At 44.2% G+C, this 19,885-nt stretch overlaps 2 protein-coding genes across 4 annotated transcripts in view; one reads left to right on the top strand and one right to left on the bottom strand.

Annotated features, from left to right (window-relative positions):
* Positions 1-4,489, bottom strand: part of fgd6 (FYVE, RhoGEF and PH domain containing 6) — a 31,810-nt gene extending 27,321 nt beyond the window's left edge. The window contains exons 1-2 of the mRNA XM_084910027.1: positions 4,238-4,489; positions 504-2,553 (exon numbers count right to left, since the gene is read on the bottom strand). Coding sequence (XP_084766153.1) covers positions 504-2,553; positions 4,238-4,247 — 2,060 coding nt within the window. The 5' untranslated portion in view covers positions 4,248-4,489. The remainder of the gene's footprint in view (positions 1-503; positions 2,554-4,237) is intronic.
* Positions 4,490-4,797: 308 nt separating this feature from the next.
* vezt (vezatin, adherens junctions transmembrane protein) lies at positions 4,798-19,250 on the top strand. Of its 3 annotated transcripts, none has more exons than XM_084910246.1 (12): positions 4,798-5,040; positions 6,031-6,168; positions 11,046-11,129; positions 11,257-11,441; positions 12,254-12,538; positions 13,805-13,957; positions 14,346-14,493; positions 14,991-15,355; positions 15,494-15,687; positions 15,956-16,062; positions 16,226-16,433; positions 16,680-19,250. In XM_084910246.1, exons 1-12 carry the CDS (start codon positions 5,005-5,007, stop codon positions 17,237-17,239), a joined length of 2,463 nt encoding a protein of 820 aa, XP_084766372.1. In that variant the 5' UTR covers positions 4,798-5,004; the 3' UTR covers positions 17,240-19,250. The 3 variants fall into 3 exon arrangements, with proteins under 3 accessions (XP_084766372.1, XP_084766371.1, XP_084766373.1); XM_084910245.1 differs by having other exon boundaries at positions 13,793-13,957; XM_084910247.1 differs by lacking the exon at positions 4,798-5,040 and adding an exon at positions 5,079-5,437 and having other exon boundaries at positions 13,793-13,957.
* The last annotated feature ends 635 nt before the right edge of the window (positions 19,251-19,885 follow it).

Raw genomic sequence — 19,885 nt, 5'->3', positions numbered from 1 at the left:
TGTCATCTGAATATATACACCGAAGATATTAGGAATAACAAGATAAATTAGTAGCTTTTCTTCCTCCGTGTTTTAGGATCTTAACCAGCCCTCCTGAGGGCTAGAAGAGCTAAACTGCTGAGGATGAACCTACTATAATCCTTCTAAAATAAATCCCCCAAATGACCAGAATCAGAAATAAACGGTCATGAGGCTCACTTGTTAGAGTGTGTACTGAGTCCGAGTCCTCTGCAGTGGCTTGGGTTTGATCCCTAAACTCCAGTCAACCAGGAAAATCTGACTCTTGAGATTTAAAATATCTTTTGAAAGAGCATGCAGACTGAGATTGGCAGCAGTGATCGGCTATCAACAAAATCAGTATACAAGAGATAAAGAGTTAAACAGAAAAACTGTGTCACCACCCCGACTCCTTCTCCCTCCACCTTTCTGACTCTCTCTTAAACTGCTTCTATCAACTGGAATGTCAAATAGCTGAGAAAAAATTGATTAATAAAGCAGCGTACCTCTCATACTCATGTTCCTGACATCTGTGGTATGGATCCTGCACCTCGTAGATGTCTGCATCAGCTGCATCTGGGTCATGAGGCCAGCCCAGCCTGGCACTGTGAAACGGCAGATTCATGTATTCCGGGATTTCCTCATAGAGCGGGACGTTCTCATACTCCACCGAGCCTTCTATGCCTTCTCCGCAAATATCAGCCTCCCCTACGAAGCTACTGGGCCTCTCCAGGCTCCTCTTCCCCCGGTTTGACTCGACGCTGGTGCAGTCCAGGGACTGCCCTCCCTTGGCAAGCAGCTTTGGCAGCATCTTCACTGACAGCCGGAGTTCCAGCAGCTTCCGGAAAGAGAGGCTCCTCTTTGGAGAGTTGGCCCGGGTTGCCAGGTCAGCTGCAGAGAAAGACTGCGCCCTCTGCTTGCCCCCCAGCACCGGGGCTCGACTCTTAGGCGGCACGCTGCTCCTGGTGGGGATCTGTCGGCTGAAGAAGGTCACGTAGGGTCGCGAGAAGCGCCAGCTTGTTTTCTCCTGAGGAGGAGCAGGCAGCTCCCTCATTGGGGTGTTAGCATGTGGAGGTGCAGGAGGGCAGATGGAGGGTGGAGGAGGTGCGGGCAGGCTGTGTCTCTGCGGTTTTCTTGGCGGTGCCCTCGGCGACTGTTCCTCCTCAGCGGAGAATGCTTTCCTGTCGTTCGCCAGAGGAGGGTGACAGCTGAGTTTGATCTGTTTAGGGAGGCTATGACTGATGGGGTACCGCTCAAAGTCGCCGTACCCATCCTCCTCATCTTCCTCGGCCCGGCGCGCCTCGCCCTCTTTACTGTGGCTCACAGAGTTGGGCTGTGAGAGCAGGTCTAAGGAGTGGGAGTTGTTTTTGTTAAGATTGGGGTTTATGCGGACTGACCTGTGGAGATGAGGTGACAGAGAGGTTTGCCGAGGAGGCGGGACAGGCGCGTCAGCCTCATCGTCTCCTAAACCTGAGTCTTTTGGGGGTGAACTGTCATCACATGCGTCCGGTTTGAGCTCCTCGCTCTCTGTACTGAGAGACAGAGCAGCTAGTTTCCCCTCAGCTTCCTTCATCTCAGTCCTTTGTTTCTGCTCCTCCACAAACTGCTCCTGAGCACCACCCTCCAGACCATCCTGCCTCACCAAGGCCGGCTTTTTAAGTTTACGAGGCTGAGGGACTGGGAGAGGCTTGCTAGGAGCAGCGGGGACCTGCAGATCAGGGTGTGACCGGGTAGGAGACACTCTGCTGACAGTGTTGCTGCTTTCAGAGTACTCTGTAGACGATTCAAGAGGAGAGATGCTTGAGAAGACAATGATGCCACCTATTACATCACAGGCTGACTTCAAGTGTGTGTTTTGGGCCTCCGTCGATACTTTAGAGACATTGGGCTCAGCAGCAGGGCTTTCCTGATTTTTTAAAGTTACTTCCTGCTCCTTAGTCCTCTGTACCTCCTTGCTTACCGGTCCCCTATCAAGGTGTTTCTGTCTCTGAGGTTTACCCCTGGGCTTTTTGCTAATCTGCACACTTTCAGCCTTATCGTCCTCTTGATTTTCTCCACCCTTTCGTGGCTTTGACCCCACGAACCCCTCTTTGGAAACGCCATTCTCTAACAGCTCTTTGGGTGAATGTCCCCCAGCCTCAGATATGCTCCCATTTTCCAGGGGCTGACACTGTGCACAGTCCCGGAGCCCACAGGAGCAGGTGGGAATGATGTAATCCGATTCACGTCTGCTAGCCTCTGATAATATCCCGTTTTTGGAGTTGAGAAGATTGAGGCCATCATCCAAAGCCTCCTGCTGTTCCTGAGATGGGATAAGCAGTTCAGCAGGCTTGGGTGGCGGCGGGGGTGAAAGCGGGGGAGAAGAGGCAACAGAGTATTTGGGGATGCATGGTTTGGGGGCAACAGCCGGTTTTGCCCTCTTCAGAGTGGAAGGGGAGGGCTGGGAGGCCGCCAAAGGCTGACAAATGAGTCCCGGTTTGGGAGCGACGGGCGGGGGTGAAGGTTTGTTAGTGACGGGGAGTTTAGGTTTGGGAGCTAATGGAGGCTTCTTTACACCTGTGTGTTAGAAAGAGAGCGAGTGTCAGACACAAAAGCCATGCCTCCTCTAATGTAAGCACAGGCAAGCTCAGGTCACAAGGTCACTGACAGGGCGAAGATAGGAAATGAGTAATTTTCAACTATTTTGCACCATCTTCCCCGTTATAACAAAGTATTTACGCATGAGTGTGAACTGACGTATCTAATGTTTGAAGGTGGCAGCAAATCTAGATTATTTGATTCAAACATGCTTAATTTCTGACACATTTGGTATGGCTGGACCAGATTTCTTTTCATAGTTTGCATTTTCTGATAATTCTGAAATCTTTTATTTATTTCTCTATCAGTTCAGTTTATATTTCTGTTTGAAAATGTTCAGTGTTGTTGTTTAATGTTGTATCAGTTCACTATAATAACCTTGGCGTTTACTGTATTATCTCTTCTTGGTCCAATTTGTCCTTAAATAAGTCACAGTTTATTCTTATTTGTCGATAGACCTGTGTACTCAAGAGCATTTCCTACTCTTCTTCCTGACAGTTTGTATTCCTGAAAAAAAAATCCTTGCTTAGCATTCCTAATCCTATTAGGAAATAATCTGATTAAATAAAGGTTAAAATAGAAAAAAAGAGTATATTCTTTAATTTAAAAAAAAACCCTCTGGTTTAGGATTGTAGGCTATATTTTCCACTCTATTGGTTCAAACTGTTGGCTGGCCGACACCACGAGAAGTCGAGTCATCGAGCGGATGTTTCGGAAAAGGCCAACGATCGAAAACCGCTCTCCGGTTGCAGCTGAAAGCCTGACTCCAACCAAATTCCCTTCAAAAACATCGCAAAACAGTAATTCGTTGTGACTGCCACCAGTAATAACTAGTAATAAATAGGGATTGAATTTTTTTCTGATCACCGAGAATCACCCTTCAATTCGGCGCACACTTCATGTTAGTAAGCGTACACTTTGCGAAATGCTTCACCCAAACTTAAGAAAAACCCCACGATGGATGACGGCGTTGGTGAGAAGAGTGTGGATACACAACTTTTAATTTTATTGTTTCTTTCTGTTTTATCTATGAGCCGAATCTGTCAGCGTATGCAACAACAGCATGCAAAGTCATAAACTACACTCTGGAAGACACACAACCATATTTATTAAAGAAACAACTTTAAATTCGCATGTTTTAAAACGGAATCTGGTGTTATGTTTAGTTCTATAAGACAACGCCGGGCATATTTATTAAAACGTTTAAAAAGGATAACCCCCTAATAAAATGAAAAGACTTTCATCCAGAAACATGTTTGCTGCTTTTCGTGAAAGGTTTGGGCTGCAGCTTGATATTAAGTCCGACATGTTTCAGGAACAGCAGGACAGATGTTTTGAGACAAAGGATTTAACCCCCTCCAGCTGCAACAGAGGTTTAGATAACAAAAAGAAACTGCTGTTTTTCACTGAGTTTTTACAAAGCACTCAAACTGAGGTCGGAACAGTTCACTTTTATGTCTTTTTGGAAGCTGTTATTAAGAAAAACTGTAATTAGCTCTGGCTGGATAAAAATAGAGTGGTGCTACCGACAGCTACAGCGTGGAAATTGACCATTTCTTTCTGAAAAAGTATCACGAATAAAACTAAAGGACATTACATGTACTTTTATTGCCACAAAATACGCTTGCAAAGCAGATTTTTTCAGCTCCCCCACGACACAAACCTGTGCTCATGACTCCCGACTTGCTCCTCTCTCCATGAGTAAATTTACTTTCAATGGAATTGCGAGGAAATCTGCGTTTTTTCCTCCTTCGACATTATTGTCAGCGTGAAATCCGCTCCGTGAGTGAAACATGCAGATACATCTCTGTGGTTCCTTATCTCGCCAGCGGATGCGCGGATAAAGTCTTAACGCCTGCTACTTTTCCCATTTTTCCAAGTTTTCAGCCACGGTGCTTTTCCTCCAACTGTGTAAATCTAAAATTGGACATAGCAAACAACAGATTTCCGGTCCTAGTTTACAAAATACATTACATTTCAAAGAAGAAGTATAGAAAATTAAATTGTGAAGTAAAGCGTGTATGTTAGCACATTGTCTTCAAACATACGAGTTCATTAAAATATATCGCAATTACAGTTGTTTTACTTAAAATCTTAGCACTCTACAGTGTTAAAAACATGAAGCATTTTATTTTGAAGATAACTTCCGTTTGTTTGCGCGCTAATTTTCGAAAACGTCACTCTCCTGTGCCCCCTTGCATTAACGGATGGGAAAACCACACTACCGCTCGTGACCACCTGAGGCTCTCTAAAGCCTATCGAGCCGAACGTTCGTTTTCGGCGTTTGGAAGACACAGAGGCATCATGGAAGTTGTAGGCGAGCTTTAGCAACCGGCTAACAACTAACTTCTCAGCCGCTGCTCCTACCCTGATTACTGTTGCCTACAACTTCAGAATGCTAAACGGGCTGCGTGTTGATGGCGGAGAGCAATGACTGAGGAGTTTGATGAAGATGTGGTGTTTGAGGTACGTATTACCACCCCTGTTTATTAGCAAAACTTGCAACCGATGCTTTGTCATACCGCTCGAGTTCTGGACTAAATATAGGAGCTACGAGCCCAGTTCATTAGCTAGCCGAGCTAGCTATCAGTCCTGCCGTTTGCCCCGTTGCCATGCACTGCCAATCCTAAGCATTTCCACATATTTGGCTGGCTGCTTAACCGTGTTCCTGCCAAGGAGCTTTGGTGGTCATGAGAAGGGGCTGAGCAGGGCTAGTTGTGCGCATTGTTTGTTGGTGTTTCATCACTACTAAGAGGTGGGGTGGGGATGACCACGTCCAATGCGTCGGTTCTGAAAAATGACACACACACCTCTGCATCCAGGATGATGACAACATGAGCTGCGACTTCGTGTGACCATGCATGTGAGTGGCAGTTAATATTTGTTTAACCGTCTGCCCAGGCTGGTGCTATATGCGTTTTTATGTTGGCTTATCAGAGCTGCAGCAGAGGAGCAGCTGGGGAGGAGAACTGGGTCAGACATCGTTTGGGCAAATTTTAGCAGGGGGATATTTTTCTGCTTTCTGCATGGCTGATTTGCTTCCGAGCTTTCTTAAAGCAAGCAGCAATACCTCTGTTTATACCTCTCTGACAGGAAAGGATTATAACATGACAACTTGTGCTTAGACTTGAGGAGAGAAGAACTAGGTGCCTGCTGACATCTGTGTGAGTCTGAGATGATTTCCAGATTCACATCCTCCCAGAGTAGAGAAGTAAGGTGCATGGGAGAGAGGGTGGAGACTCAGCTGAGGGAAAGTCTTTGCCTTTCCCTCGTCTTTTTATTCATGGCAAGACAAACTGGGACAAAAATCGGGATGAGTGTCAGCTCACCCTGAATCCAGTTGATTAATCTAATCATCACATTTCCTCTCCTTCTCCCAGTCTTCATCCGTCCGGCTCTGTTTTATGCAATTTCCCCCCTCCTCCTTAACCGGTCTCTTTCTTTCTCTCTTTGCAGAATTCTCCTCTTTTCCAGTATCTGCAGGATCTAGGGCACACAGACTTTGAGGCATGTCCGACGGCATCACAGGAGGAGGAATATGGCGAGCAAGAGGGAGACCTCACCTCTCCCGGTGAAGACCCACAGAAAACCTCAGTGAGTTCCCCACATCCTCTCCCAGAAACAACACACTACCAACCACTTGATCTAAATCAAACCTCTAACACATAGCTCCCAAGTGACACACAAACCAGAGAGAGACATGATCTTAAAATACAATAAAAGGCTTTGTAGATAGAACTTGTTATCAAAACACTATCCATGAGTGACAAAGAACATAAAAGCAGTTATTCGTTCTTCAAAAAGGGTGGGGAAAAAACCACAGGGATCTTTGAAGCAATGTGTTTGTTAGCTGAAGAACATAATTAGTTTGTTTAAAATGTATAAAAAACAGTTTTGCGTCATTCCTCTGTGGAAAAAATCTTACAAAGTCAGACTAAAATCCAATGTTACGTTAGTTTTAAAATAGGATATTGGAGTTTAGGAATGATTCTTAATTTCTTTTTTGTTGATTATTTACCTGGTTGATTGGTCTATAAAATGTCTGAAAATGAAATAAATGCACAAATTAACAGTAGTCTGTGCTTTTGTAATCTCACTTCTGGCCATTTGTTAAACAAAAATGTGTTACACGGTTGAGTGAATGGAACACAGATTCAGCTTAAAATAAATTTATAAACAAGAGACTGCTTGACATCCAGCTCCGACCTTACAGTCAGTTAATCTTTATTGCATAATCATGATCCATAGAAGGAAAATACATTACACAAAACACAAGAAATTACATATATATTAAATATGTTACATAAATTAGTAACAAAAATAATATTTCTTGTTTTATTTTTGGATCATTTCACTTATTCATTGGTCTATAAAGTGTCTGAAAATAGTGAAAAATGAGAAAAAAGTTAAGATCTTTAAGGTATTAAAAGTCTAAAGTCCAAAAAAGGTTAATTTTTTTATTAGATATAAACTGTTCAGATGGTGGAACCTGTCCTTTTATTTGCCTGTAATTACTGAAAAAATAGCAATAGCAATAAGATTTAACAATATCCTTATTAACATTAATAACAATGGAGCCGAAATAGAAATACTGAGAAAAATCTGTTTGTCCCTTCAGAACATGTTACGAGCCAAACACTGCAGCGTGCTTTACGTGGATCAGTTTCTGACACCAGCTCTCTGTTAGAGCTCAGATAGGCTGCACATTAAGTTTTAGGTCATATAAAACATCTTCTTCATTGTCAAACAAGCCCTCATCAGGTTAGGTTGTTGCTCTAACCATGTTTTCTGCAGCCCTGAGCGGGCAGCATGTGTGCACGTTTGTGCAGTCAGGCAGAAAGTAATTGATCTGGATATTGACTCCTCGCACATATTGACACGCAGTCGTCCACAGACAGCGGCTGCGTGAGTTGTGTTTATATGTTTCACTTTGGACAGACATTGAGAGCAGTGCTTCCTGCACACTGATTCAGGTATATTTTTCTCTCCCTGCTGCTGCTCTGATTCTCAGAAGAGAACGCCTGAATACGATTACCGACATGCTGCTTTCCGCCTGACATAATTCCTGCCTCTGTGAGCGTCCGTTTACAGCCTGTGTGTGTGTGTGTGTGTGCTGATGCTCACATGTGTGCTACATGCTTTTTTTCCCTGCAATTAAAAGATTTAAACTCCTGAATTTTTAATGGTACTTTCATCATGCTAACCTTAAACGTCTGCGGTTTGAAGCGGCCTGTGATTCAGTCTGAGGATGGGAAGCTCAGGACAACATGACTCGGCCTCCCCTCCTCCTGAAATGGGAAATGGTGTTCAGGAACTTTCCGTATGTGTCATGCTTCCTCCCTGCAGTGCACTGTTGTTCTAAGGAGTCAAGGAGGATGAGGGACTCAGATCAGGCAGGAAAGCTTTTTGGTTGTTCCTCCGTGATCCGTTTCCTGGAGTCCAGATAAAGCTGGAGCTGAAGCAAAAACGATTCGACCACATAGACAGATCTCATTACAGTAAAATCCTGACCCTAACACGGGGTAAATGCACAGCGTGTTTAAAGATTCTGAAAAATAAGCTGTTTGTTTATTCTGTTTTTGAGGTGGCATTATTCATTATATAAGTTACACTACTGATGAATGAATAATGCTTCCCTCTCAGCTACTTCTTTACTGTGCTTCCTTACTTTAATTATAGGTCCAAATACAACCCCAGTTCCAAAAAAGTTGGGTGCTGTAAAATCTCATAAAGCCTTTTTTTATTCACAGTAGAACATAGATAGCACATCTAATGTTTAAACCTTGAAAACTGACCATTTTAGGAAAAATAAAGTAATTTAAAATTTTGATGACAGCGACATGTGTCAAAATGTTGAGACGGGGGCAACAAAAGGCTAGAAAATGAAGTTGTACTAAAAAGAAACAGCTTGAGGAACATTTTGCAAATAACTCAGTTCATTGGCAACAGGTCAGTGACATGGCTGGGAATGAGAAAGAGCATCTGAGTAAGGCAGAGTTTCTTATTAAAGAAGTTCACCAAGTTCCAGTCTGTTTCATGGAAGTCCTTTCATATTTCAGCAAGACAATGCTGAGCCACATACTGCAGCTGTTACAACACTATGGCGTCATAGTAGAAGCGTCACAGTGCTGAACTAGTCTGCCTGTAATCCAGATCTTCTGGAGCATCGTGAAGGGAAAAATACCCAGAAGAAGACCCAGGATTGTTGAGCAGCCAGAATCATCTATCAGACAAGAACAGGACAACATTCCTCTCCCAAAAGTCCAGCAGCTGCTCTCTTTAGTTCCCAGATGTTTACAGACTGTTTTTAAAAGAAGAGGGAATGCTGCACAGTGGTAAACACAGCTCTGTCCCAACTTCTTAGAGACATTTTCTCAGTTTAAATGGTTGATCTATTTCTGTGTTTCCAGAGTTGTTATAATTTTGCATTTTCAAATGAGCTTTTCTTTCAGTTTCATTTTGAGGCTTGCTTTGAGTTTACCTTCAGTTAGTTTGGTCATTTCAGCTTTGTTCTTATATTGTTGGAAATCTTTAGTTTTGGTTTTGCTTTTACTATATTCAGAATTTGTTTTGTGTTTTTAATTGCTGTTATATGGAGGTTGCTTGTCTGGAGAATATTTAAGAAGTTGCAAACGCAGCACGTTTGGAGGCAGCTGACTCACAGCCACGGAGACAGTCAACAGTGCATTTATGCTTCTGTGTTAAATCTGCACCACAGGTACATCGTAGCTGAAAACCCTGCACTGTAACCTGAGAACTACATGTTGCTGTTAATGCAGAAGCCACAGGTATTTCAGGTGTTCATTATACTTTCCACACCAGAGTGAACAGAGTTGTGGTCCACACTGGCAGCACACATGGTGATGGGTTAGACTCACTCTCTGATCAGTAATCAATACGACCGCAGCCTTTAGACCAGCGGTCCCCAACCCCCGGGCCTCGGACCGTGAGTCGTTTGGTACCGGGCCGCGAGAGTTGAGGCTCAGGTGTGAAATATATAGTTTTCAGGGTTTTTATCGGTTTGCAGCGTTATTTTGTTATCGTTTTTATCGTTTACTCGGTTTTCCTGGGTCTTTTCACGTGTGTTATGAATAAATTTTCTTTTTTTCGGTACCGGTATTAGTTTTATTTTGTTGTATTTATCCGCGACACCTTAAAGGCCGGTCCATGAAAATATTGTCGGGCATAAACCGGTCCGTGGCGCAAAAAAGGTTGGAGACCGCTGCTTTAGACTAATAACACCTTGGATTTTTTTTCTTTTCATCCCCAGAGAAAAAGGGTCAGAGTGGCCTGGCTGCCCATGTCGGATCAATAACCCCCTGCTTCTGCTGTAAACTGGAGCACATGCAGACTTCAGATAATGTTATCACGCTAATCTCCAGGCTGGCCTTCATTTTTTTGTAACATTAGCAGAACAAGAAGCAAAGCCTCCAGGCCGAAAACATCTTTCAAAATGAGTCCTGTTTTTTTTAACAAAGCATTTCACTGATACCACTAAGCAACACTAAGCAGATTAGTGAAAAGAAAATCCCATTCATGACTAGTACACGGGTTGGATTTGTTTTTTGTTTTTTTTAGCCGCACATGAAAAAATACGTTACAACACACCAAAAAGCCAGAGGCTCGCCGTCTCAGTTAATCGTATATTTTACTGTGCTAGGAATCCAGGCTCCTAGGAAGCGAGAAATAAAACAGAAGTGTGTCTGCATTGTGTCGAATGAAGGGCGTACAAACTTTTCATATTTCTGGAATCAAAGGAGCCCGTCCTTTTCCTCTGTCCGGCCTGCATTTTGAAGGGATAAAAGGTAGTCTTGTTGAGGCAGAAAGTGTAAACGCCAAACTAGAAATTCAGGGCTTTCGTGCCCTGGTGCTGATATAAAAGACTCGTGGGTGTTTCACAAACACACATTGCACTTATTGTGGTTGCCTGAAAGGCTTTGTCTCCTGGGATACTCCTTTTTTTTCCTTTTTTTTAAAAAAAATCATCAGTGTGTTTGCACACTCGTTCTGGGACTCGAAGCAAACCAAAACAGTCTGAAGACATGTGGGTGCAGAGCAGTGATCCAGCAGGTCAATGGTTTCCAGTGCATCTGAGTCACTGAACTGAATGACACACTTAAATTTGAAATTTTTGAAGGGAAGTATATGGATCGGAGAGTAGAGAATGGTTGTTTATCGTTTATTGATGTTTTTCTTGTGTTTTTTAAATTAATATAGCCTTTTTTTCATTATGATAGCTGTGTACTTTGTTGTCCCGATTGAGGTTTTCTATCAGTTGTTTGTTCTTTTGTTTGTTTTGTGTTAAAAATGTAATAAATATGTTGGTAAACAAAAAGTCATACAGGTGATTCATAGTGGGATATTTCACTTTTATTCTTTTGTTTACTATTGGCGGGATAAAATATTGCATGAAGCTGGAATGGAATCCTGACCTAAATGATCCAAACCTTTCCCTTGTGTGTAATCTGCAGGGCTTGTGGAGACTGGCTGAGGCCTTATGGAGATGGAGCCCGTTTCACCAGGCGGCAGCATCTCGCAAGCTGGACCAGAAGCTGGTAGGTGCAGGAAGACTGGCACTGAAACCAGCGCCTACAGTTCGTGGTTTTTTTTTGTTTTGTTTTGTTTGTTTTTGTTTTGTTTTTTTAAAATAAACTTTTCTTTCTTTTTTTTTGCCCTCTGCAGGACTGCATGTTTGGCCAGTACTCGGTCAGGTGCATTCTGGACCAGGACGTGCTGCTGCAGGAGGACGTGGAGCTGATCGAGCTCTTAGACCCGAGTCTGCTCACCCTCGGCTCCTCACCCTCTGGCTCGCCTCGCAGAGCGAACACCTTACCTAGACCGAGCCTCATCGCCAAGCCCTCCCTATGGTACGCCACTTTGAAACAGACAGTCGAGAACTCCCTTTCACAAATATTGAATGACTTTTTTTTGCATCCAAGGTATTGGATATCTTCTACAAAACTAAATGTCAAATTTTTTGACCAAAATTCTTATCATATGAAACTTAGCCATTCTGTAGGCTTTCATTGGCACAGAAGCGCCACCTTCAATCATAGGAAAACTGGCTTAAATGGCAGGTGGCCTTTAAGGGGAGTGTTGTTTCAAGTGGTCAATGAAGTGAGGGGCCGCACTAAAGTTTGACAGAAAATAAATAAGGATTATTGTCTTTATAAAGCTGGTTGCATTTAAAGTCTCTATTATTAAGTTTTACAGGTGAATAGTCTTAGTTTGTCAATGAAGCTCTTACAGTTCAAAATTCTTTTGGCTAAAATTGATGTTTCATAAAGCTTTTAAGTGAAAAGGTCTCTATGAGGTCAAGAATGAACCTCTGTGTTCATTATTTTTAATGATTCATGAAAATTCAGCATCTTAGTGGGAGGTTTACATCAAAGAGCTTCAAAAACAGGAATTTTTAACAATGTTTGATGAATGCTGATGCTGGAGAAAATCCAGTGCAGATATAAATTGCATCACACACAGGATGATGTGGTGCATGATCGTTATAGCTTTAATTAATGTGACTCCAGAACCACAGAAGACATTACACAGCCGTTTACTCCCACGTACTCCCCAACTCTAATAATCTAACACTGACATGTAAAATTGTTGCCCTTTTATCCGGGCTCAGTACATATAAATGTTGACAGGGTCATGATTCCTCCCTGTGCTCGTCTCTCAGGGACATGGCCGGGCTGGTCGGCCTGGCCTCAGTGCTGCTGGGGCTCTGCTCCGTGTCTGGGGGCCTGTGGTCGCTGGCTGCAGCTCCGTGGGGCTTGGCCCTGCTGGGCTGGGTGGGACTGAGGATGGTCACGTTGTGGAGACAGGGCCGTATGCAGAGAGCCGTCCACACCAGGGCCACCCAGCTCCAGACTCTGGTTCACAATGGCAAGACCTTGACGGGGCTGTCCCGAAAAGCCCTGCGTCTGGTGCAGGAGACTGAAGTCATCTCCAGAGGTTTCACCCTGTAAGTGTGCTTGTTTTACATCCACCCACACATCAACCGATCAGTGTAGTTAAGGCGGGCATTTACAGAATGTTGTGTCCCATATTTGACTGTTTATGCTAAACTAATTCTGTGTCCTAACCATTAGTTATCCTCTGTGTTTATCTTGGTTAATCGCTGATTTTTAGCCTACTATGGTCTCTGTCTGTCTGTAGGCATGATGCACTGTATGTCACAGTCAATAAACAAGGGGAAAACAATCAGCATCACAATATAAAACAAAATGCCTTTTGCCAAAAATTCATAGTTCACTGTGCCTGGTGGTTATTTAGCTGCTAGAAGCTAATAATCATAGATATAAGCACTCTTTTAATATAAAAGGGCATCTTTGTGTATATATATCTATGACTGATTTGACAAATGTGCTCACAGGCTACATGCAAATATTGTAACGTTACTCACAGCTTTTTGAACAGTCTACATTTTACTGTAAAACAAGTTGCAAACTATCAGCGTCTGACATTTGGTTGACTTATCAGTGATGCTTCCTGCTGATAGCACCTTTTTTCAGGTCTTTTATTCTGAACGGCTCGGTTTTTCTGTGTGGAAGTTGAAAGAACAGTGTGGAGCTCCTGGTAGTGCAGCCCATCACACACAGTCATTTCAGAGGATTACAAGGGCACACATATATGCACAGCCTTGATTGTTTTCCTCTGATGTCTCTGTGTACTCCTCTGTGTCCACATTTTACTGGAGTCAGTGATGTTTTCTTTTTTTAACCCCTAAGTGACCAAGTGGAGTCATTTTTGAACCCATCCATATAAGTGATATGTTTATCAAATTGTTGTTTCCCTGAAGTTGTCCGTCGGCTTCTAGAACTTTGTTTAAAATATGTAAAATATTCTAATTTTCATCTTCTAACCACTATATTGTAGTGTTTTGCAATAAACCAGGACTAACAGACCTGCAGAGGTCCTCTTTCGCCTCCACCTTTTTTACACAAAAGCTGCTGGAGGATGGATTTGGTTACCTTTGGACAGCTATTTACATGCTGCTAGCTTGGATTAATACTCAAGTATTGATTCGTTTAAGAAAAGATGATGTGTTGAGTTACGTAGCTGTTCCTGTCACACCTGCTTGTTTCTGACACTTCAGCGTTTCTAACCCGTCTCAGTGTCTTTGTCTCGTCTTCTGTGATGTGTTGTTCAGTGTTGTGTGTTGCCCCCCTGCTTCTTTGGGACGTCTCCACAGTTGTATCACATTTCACTTGTCAAGTTTGCTCGACAGGGTGAGTGCGGCCAGCTCCTTTAGCAGGGCGGGGCCGGGGGCGGGGGCGGGGCCACGTGGCCAGCAGCTCATTGGACTGAGGAAGGCCTTGTACCGGGCGCTGCGTTCGGCCTTCAGGGCATCGCGCAGGGCCACCTGTCACATGCTCAAGGCATATCCTTTACCTGAGATAACTGGGAGTGGATGCTGTTGTCAGTGAATTCTTTATTTTCATGATTTTTAAGCTTTTAGGAGCTTGAATTTAGACAGTTTCTTCTCTTCAGTATTTGAATGTCCTTTACTGCACTCATAATTGAATTTATCGTTGTCATCAAAGCGTGGTCACATATCTGAGGGAAATGTGATTGTCTTTGAAGGTTGAGGCTTTGATGGTGTGGGTGGAAATCCCAAAGCTTCCTTTGATGACAGTCAAGGCTACCTCTTTAAACTATTCAAAAAGATCCGTGCAGATCTATATAAAAGGAGAAATTTATAAACTTCTATGTATTTATGCAAAAGAAACTTTCCACACTTCTATCACTTGTCCTTAACGCCCATCAACGTTCCCTCTGAACTCTGAGATCGATAATGTGACCAACTACGTGTCCGCGGTGCCTCTGAAGGAGCTGGGGCTTGGCCTGGGTATCGAACACCTGGGAGACGAGCAGGCCCAGGAGCTTACGGACGACTACAGCCTGCCTGCCTTGAAGGTAAAGCCCAAGGGTCAAAGGCAGTTAATCAAATTCTCATTGCGTTTACAATTTTGGCTTCCACTCATTATTAAAACACAAAAATCAGGAAAAGCACAGTTTTTTTTTTTCCCCTAAAGACGTCTGTTTCTTTTTCTAAAATTCAAAAAATCTTTGATTTTTGATAACATCTCTGCTCCCCCGTTAAATAATCCTGATTTCAGTTAACCAAAACAGTCGTTATTATGAATTTTGCCATATACTTTCTGTTTCCTGTTTATTTTCAGACACATTTTCGGACACTTTTAGCCAAATCGCGTATTTTCTTCGACCTTTTAGAGCTCGATAAATAACTAGGTTATGAGAAAGTCTATTCATGCTCTGACCTCACTTTGGCTTCTGATTTTCAAAAGCCTGAAGCAGTGCTGAAGAAAGAGAGGAAGTGTGTTGGTTATATCGAAGCAAGAACGCCTGAAAGAAGCTATTTATCTCAGGCTTATTGGCTTGTCTTAATGCAGATGCTGTTCCAGCTGTGGGTCGGTCAAAGCTCCGAATGTTTCCGTCGGCTGGCCCTTCTCCTCTCTCCGAGCCGAGTAGAGGAGTCTGAGGAAATCAGACCCACAGAAGACGCCTCCTCTCCTCTTCCTCCTCCTCCTCCGCTCTACCGGTCCATCTCCGCCGTGACCGAGCCCCTCCATCACGCTCTGGCGAGCTGTCTCGGCGAAGTGCAGCGCAGCTTCGACTTTCACAGACACTTTGAGACCCAGCCGAGGACCACAGGCTGCGACAGGACAGGGCGAGCCAGAGAGAAATGCCGAGAGCTCAACACCCTCCACACCTCCATCCGAAGCCTGCAGCTGCACCTGAAAGCGCTGCTCAGCGAGTGAGAAAACCTTGAATAATCTCGTTCTAAATAAAAGGAGACCGTGTACCATTCAGAGATAGCAGGTCACCATAGCAACAAAGCAGAACATATAGAAGAAAATTGTGTATAAAGAACCTCTTTCTTTGTCATCATCAGGATGATCATCCTGGAGGACGACCTGGAGAAGCTGATGGTGTCCAAGGAGCTGACGGAGTTGACGCTCGAGGGCTACCAGGACCTGAGCGACCGGCTCCACCAGCTGCAGCCACACATGCAGGCTAGCACTGGCTGCTGGGAGGACACCATCAGTCAGGTGGAGCGCATGCTGAGACGAGCCAACGCCTGTACAGGTGAGGCGGGTCAAACGCATAATGTCAGGTTCGACCTGTGAAGGCATCGCAGTGACTTCCACGTTATCAGCTCAGTGGTTTCACATAACTTCAGGCCTATTTTTATCCCTCCTTCCTTTACCATGACTCAAGACTGTTGCCGGTCATGAAGGAAGTTGCTTAAACACATTGTAGGACAAGAAATAGACCAATCATAGCACAGCTGTCTGCACAGTGACCAAACTGTTGCTTTCCCACAATAATGTTAGTCTGAAATCTTTCTGTGTAGCCAGCGCTGAGGGTCTGGAGCAGTGCAGTCCTCCTCCACCTGAGGTTCCCGATCCTCCTCCATCCTACCCGCTGATCCTGGACAGAGACCCCGTGCCGGAGGAGCTGGTAAGATCAGCTGTCGACTGTTTAACATTAAATCTGAAGCTATTTTTAGCACGATTGTTGAGTATTTTTTGTCAGGACAGGAAACCATGTGTATAACTCGTGCCCCTTCCCCTGATGAGTTATTGCCCTGTTGTCAGCCTCTCCCACTCTTTTATTCGACCAGGAGTGGGAAGCCTACGTGTCTGACTCGGACTCTGATGGCGAAGGCAGAGGGTCATGGTCTGACATGTTGTCACCGGAGGAGCGGGAGCGGCAGCGGCGGGAGAGGGAGGAGTCCCGTCGCGTCCTGTCTGAGCTGAAAGCTGTCCTGGGCTTCCGTGCGTCAGAGGGGGAGAGGATGAAGAGGAAGCAGCTGCTCTTCAGCGACCAAGGTCTGCACTGGACGTTCGAAAAACTCGTCTACTGATCCTCAGGATGACAGTTCATAAAATCTGCGTGTACATTTTTAAATGCATGCAGGCAAAACGAATAATTATTACTCAAATTTTGAGCTAATGTTCCTTATTAATGTTATGTTAGAGTTAGCAGCAGAGCCTAATAAATAATTATTATTCCTACAAGTTTCCCCACCAGCAGATGTGATTGAAATCATCCACGTCTTTCTTTCTTTCTCACAGCCGCCGTGGGGCTTTCGGTTCACACAGAGGGTTCAGATCCTTCCACACAGCCGTCAGACGATCTGACATCTGTGGGCAAAGGAGAACCTGCCATCGACAGAGGAAACAACCTATCAGAGCGCTCTGCAGGAAATGAAGAGAAGGAGCAGGAAGGAAGACACGATGGGGTGAGGCCTAACCCCTCCACCGACCCCGTGACAGAGTTCAGCTGCGGTGTGGAGCAATCAGAGATGGGAGGAACGTCTGTCTGCAGCAGAGGAGGAGGAGGTGCGTCAGAACTGCACCAGTATGATGGCGTCCTGGAGGAGGGGGAGGGGCAGAACGGCCTGGACTGCTTCCTGAAGCCTAAAGTCTCCGCCGTCTCTGTGATGGACAGACTGACGGAGATCCACGGCTCTGAGGCGCTCAGCTTCAGCTCCGCCCTCGCAGCTCAGGTGGCTGCTCGCTCACACTCCCTCATCAGCATGGAGGAGCAGACGTTCGGAGATGATGATGACGAGGAGGAGAAAGAGGGGGACGACGAAGAGGGCAGAGACAGACAAAACCCAGAGAAGGACTAGAGATGAAACCGCTTTAACCGAGCACTAAGCAGAGACAGTGTTTATGTCTGTGTTACATCAGAGAAAATCCAGCCCACGACACTCTCTGTCACCCATCCGTCCACATTACTGTACATTACCCACAATTCTTACTGCTCTGTTTGCTGTTAAAACTCAGGTACCAGAACCACTAAAACAACATGAAGACCTTACAGTGTTGAGGTCAGCAGACCCCGGTGTCATCCACACTCTGAAACGTGATCACAGTCGCTCTGTAGATGTGGAAGAAACTTCTGATTGTATGAGAAGAAAAACGGTTTTAGTTGCACATTTTTTAACTTTAAATCAGAGCTGCACTGTGTGTTCAGGCAGAAACCCCCCCACAGTCATCTGATTTTATTCATTTATAATAATAACAACACAAAAAATGTTATAAAATTGGATAAAATTTGAAAAAATTTATTCATAATATAAAGAATAACAAGCGACCTGCAGGCTGAAAGGCTGCAGATGGCTTCCTTTAGTTCTCTTCCTCCTTTCCTGTCTCCTCTCACCTGTTCTCATCCAATAAAGGTTTAGAACTCCCTAAAAATTGCAAAGTTTGGACCCAAATACAGGACGCTAGAGACAGATAAGTATCTAAAAACACTGGGAGGCATAACAGCAGCTGAACACAGTTAACAGGCGAGAATAGTCAGGGAATCGGGTAAAGGACACAAAGCTAACCTTCAGTAAAGCAGGAAGTAACCCAAAACGAACCAAGCTGCATTAAACATGAAGACAGAGGGGCAAGCTGCCAACAAAGCTCAATATAACCAGGCTTTCTCTGCTTTAGGTGGCTTAAAATTAACATTTGTTTTACAGCTCTGCGTGAGGCTGTTTATTTCGACAGCTGCACACGAGAGCTCCAAAACGCTGCAGACATTTAAATATTAAAAGGTGACTCGGTGTGTTCAGGTCTGACGCTCTCTGACGAAGGAATCACTTTAGTTCAAACTAAAAGTCATTTACTTTTTATATTCTCCTACGGAAGATTGTTCTCGCCATTGGAAAAAAATAAATACATCTCGCCATGAGACGACTTAAAAATGTAAACATCTGAGATAATAATCTTTTTTTTTTCCGTGGCGTTAAAAAGCTTTCACAGATTTTAAACAAAACTCTGAACATAACCTGGTCCAGCATAGGTTGCCATGGTGATTCAGCCTGGTAAAAAGAGGCTTTAAGCCTGCTCTGTAGTACACCCTTCTGAGCCTGAGACACAAACAGAAAGACAAAACTGAGAGAGGAGCAGATGAGGAAACGCCAGGGGAACTGTACTCACAGGAAGTAAACTCAAACCAGGAATTCAACACTAACACCAACTTAAATAAAACAATAAAAAAAAGTGTACTGCAGGTTCTACATGCTTAGCCAGTTTATAAATATGAATCCAAAAGTTTTTAATACACATCAGGAAATCTGAGCCTTAATGTTTCAGGGAGTAAAATACACAGTGAAATCTGTCCAGGAGTGATTTTCTGTCTGAACACACACACACACCGAGGAGCTGAAGGTCAAATCAGCTGATTTCTTACGGATCCGTGGGAGAGGCAGCTCTGCGGGAAAAGGAAGTGAAGCTATTTTTACAATCAGCGCTTTTATTTTTGTCCTCGTGGGGGCTTCTGCGCCCCTGATGGGACTCGGAGGAGGTGACATGTAGCTGAACGTGCGTCCACAATCCTGTTTCCAGTGACGTTTTCTGAACTGCTCACAGTTCGATCCCCTTTCTCTGCGTCAGTGTTTACAGGGCCACGCTCAGCGGAAGGGTCGGGCTCAAACGTGTGAGTTTAATGATCTGCTGTGAGTTTACGTTCACCTCTACGGGTACGGTATTAAAAGAAACAAAGGTGTATTTCTCTCATTTGTCTGACAGCCCTGATGCTGGCCCCGCCTCCAACCCAACCAGCCCTCTCTCCTGTCACCGTGTCTGCCTTGTCCTCCTGACCCCCCTCCTGCATTTTTCAGTGTGAAATAAAAAACCATCCTGGAAGTCTGTCCTCACGCTCGTGTGTCACAGCGGGGTTAAAGAACAGGTTGGGTCGGTTATTTGATCTGTTTCGTGTGGGATTTTGTTCTTGCCTGACTTACAACAGCTGCAGCTGCTGCTGCGCCTTTTTTGGGTCCCTCTTGGCTTTGGAGGCAAACACTTAGATCTGCAGTGGGCAGAGGTAGCTGCTAAAGTTACTTTTAGTTAACTAAACTAAAACTAAACCTGAACTCTTTCCTCTGTGAATGCCAAATAGAGCTGACACTTGTTTTGGTCATATTTCAAGCCTGGCTATGCATTAAGAAGTCAATGAGGGGTATCTCTGCCCTTCTAATGGTCATCAAATCTCATCTTTAATGATGTATACTGAGGTGTTAAAACACTTTAATTAGGGTACATGGAAGGTCTTCGTGGTGGAAAGAGTTAATGTAGGTGTGAGTAAGGCACTTCACCAAAAACCAAGAACAGACATATGCTCAAAGAGATCTTAAAAACAGCCTGAATCAGTTACAATTATTCATCTTGTATCTGTTCAGCTGACCTTACTAGTGCCGAATTGGACCTCTTTTTGTCTTCTAAACTGCAATAATTCTACATGGCACAGATTCAATAAGGTGCTGGTAACATTTCTCTGAGAT

Source organism: Perissodus microlepis, chromosome 17 (assembly GCF_051167445.1).
Source record: "Perissodus microlepis isolate ML-2025 ecotype Zambia chromosome 17, ASM5116744v1, whole genome shotgun sequence".
In the NCBI taxonomy this organism is placed as follows: Eukaryota; Metazoa; Chordata; class Actinopteri; order Cichliformes; family Cichlidae; genus Perissodus; species Perissodus microlepis.
Note: the sequence above shows the minus strand (reverse complement) of the source record. Positions and strands in the feature narration are given on the sequence as shown.

What these genes read in the sequence shown, in the direction of transcription:
- vezt (XM_084910245.1), top strand. Translation starts at nt 5,005, where the DNA reads ATGACTGAGGAGTTTGATGAAGATGTGGTGTTTGAG. An exon ending in ATCGCCAAGCCCTCCCTATG is followed by an intron (nt 11,442 to 12,253) that starts GTACGCCACTTT and finishes CTCGTCTCTCAG; the next exon opens with GGACATGGCCGGGCTGGTCG. An exon ending in ATCTCCAGAGGTTTCACCCT is followed by an intron (nt 12,539 to 13,792) that starts GTAAGTGTGCTT and finishes TCACTTGTCAAG; the next exon opens with TTTGCTCGACAGGGTGAGTG.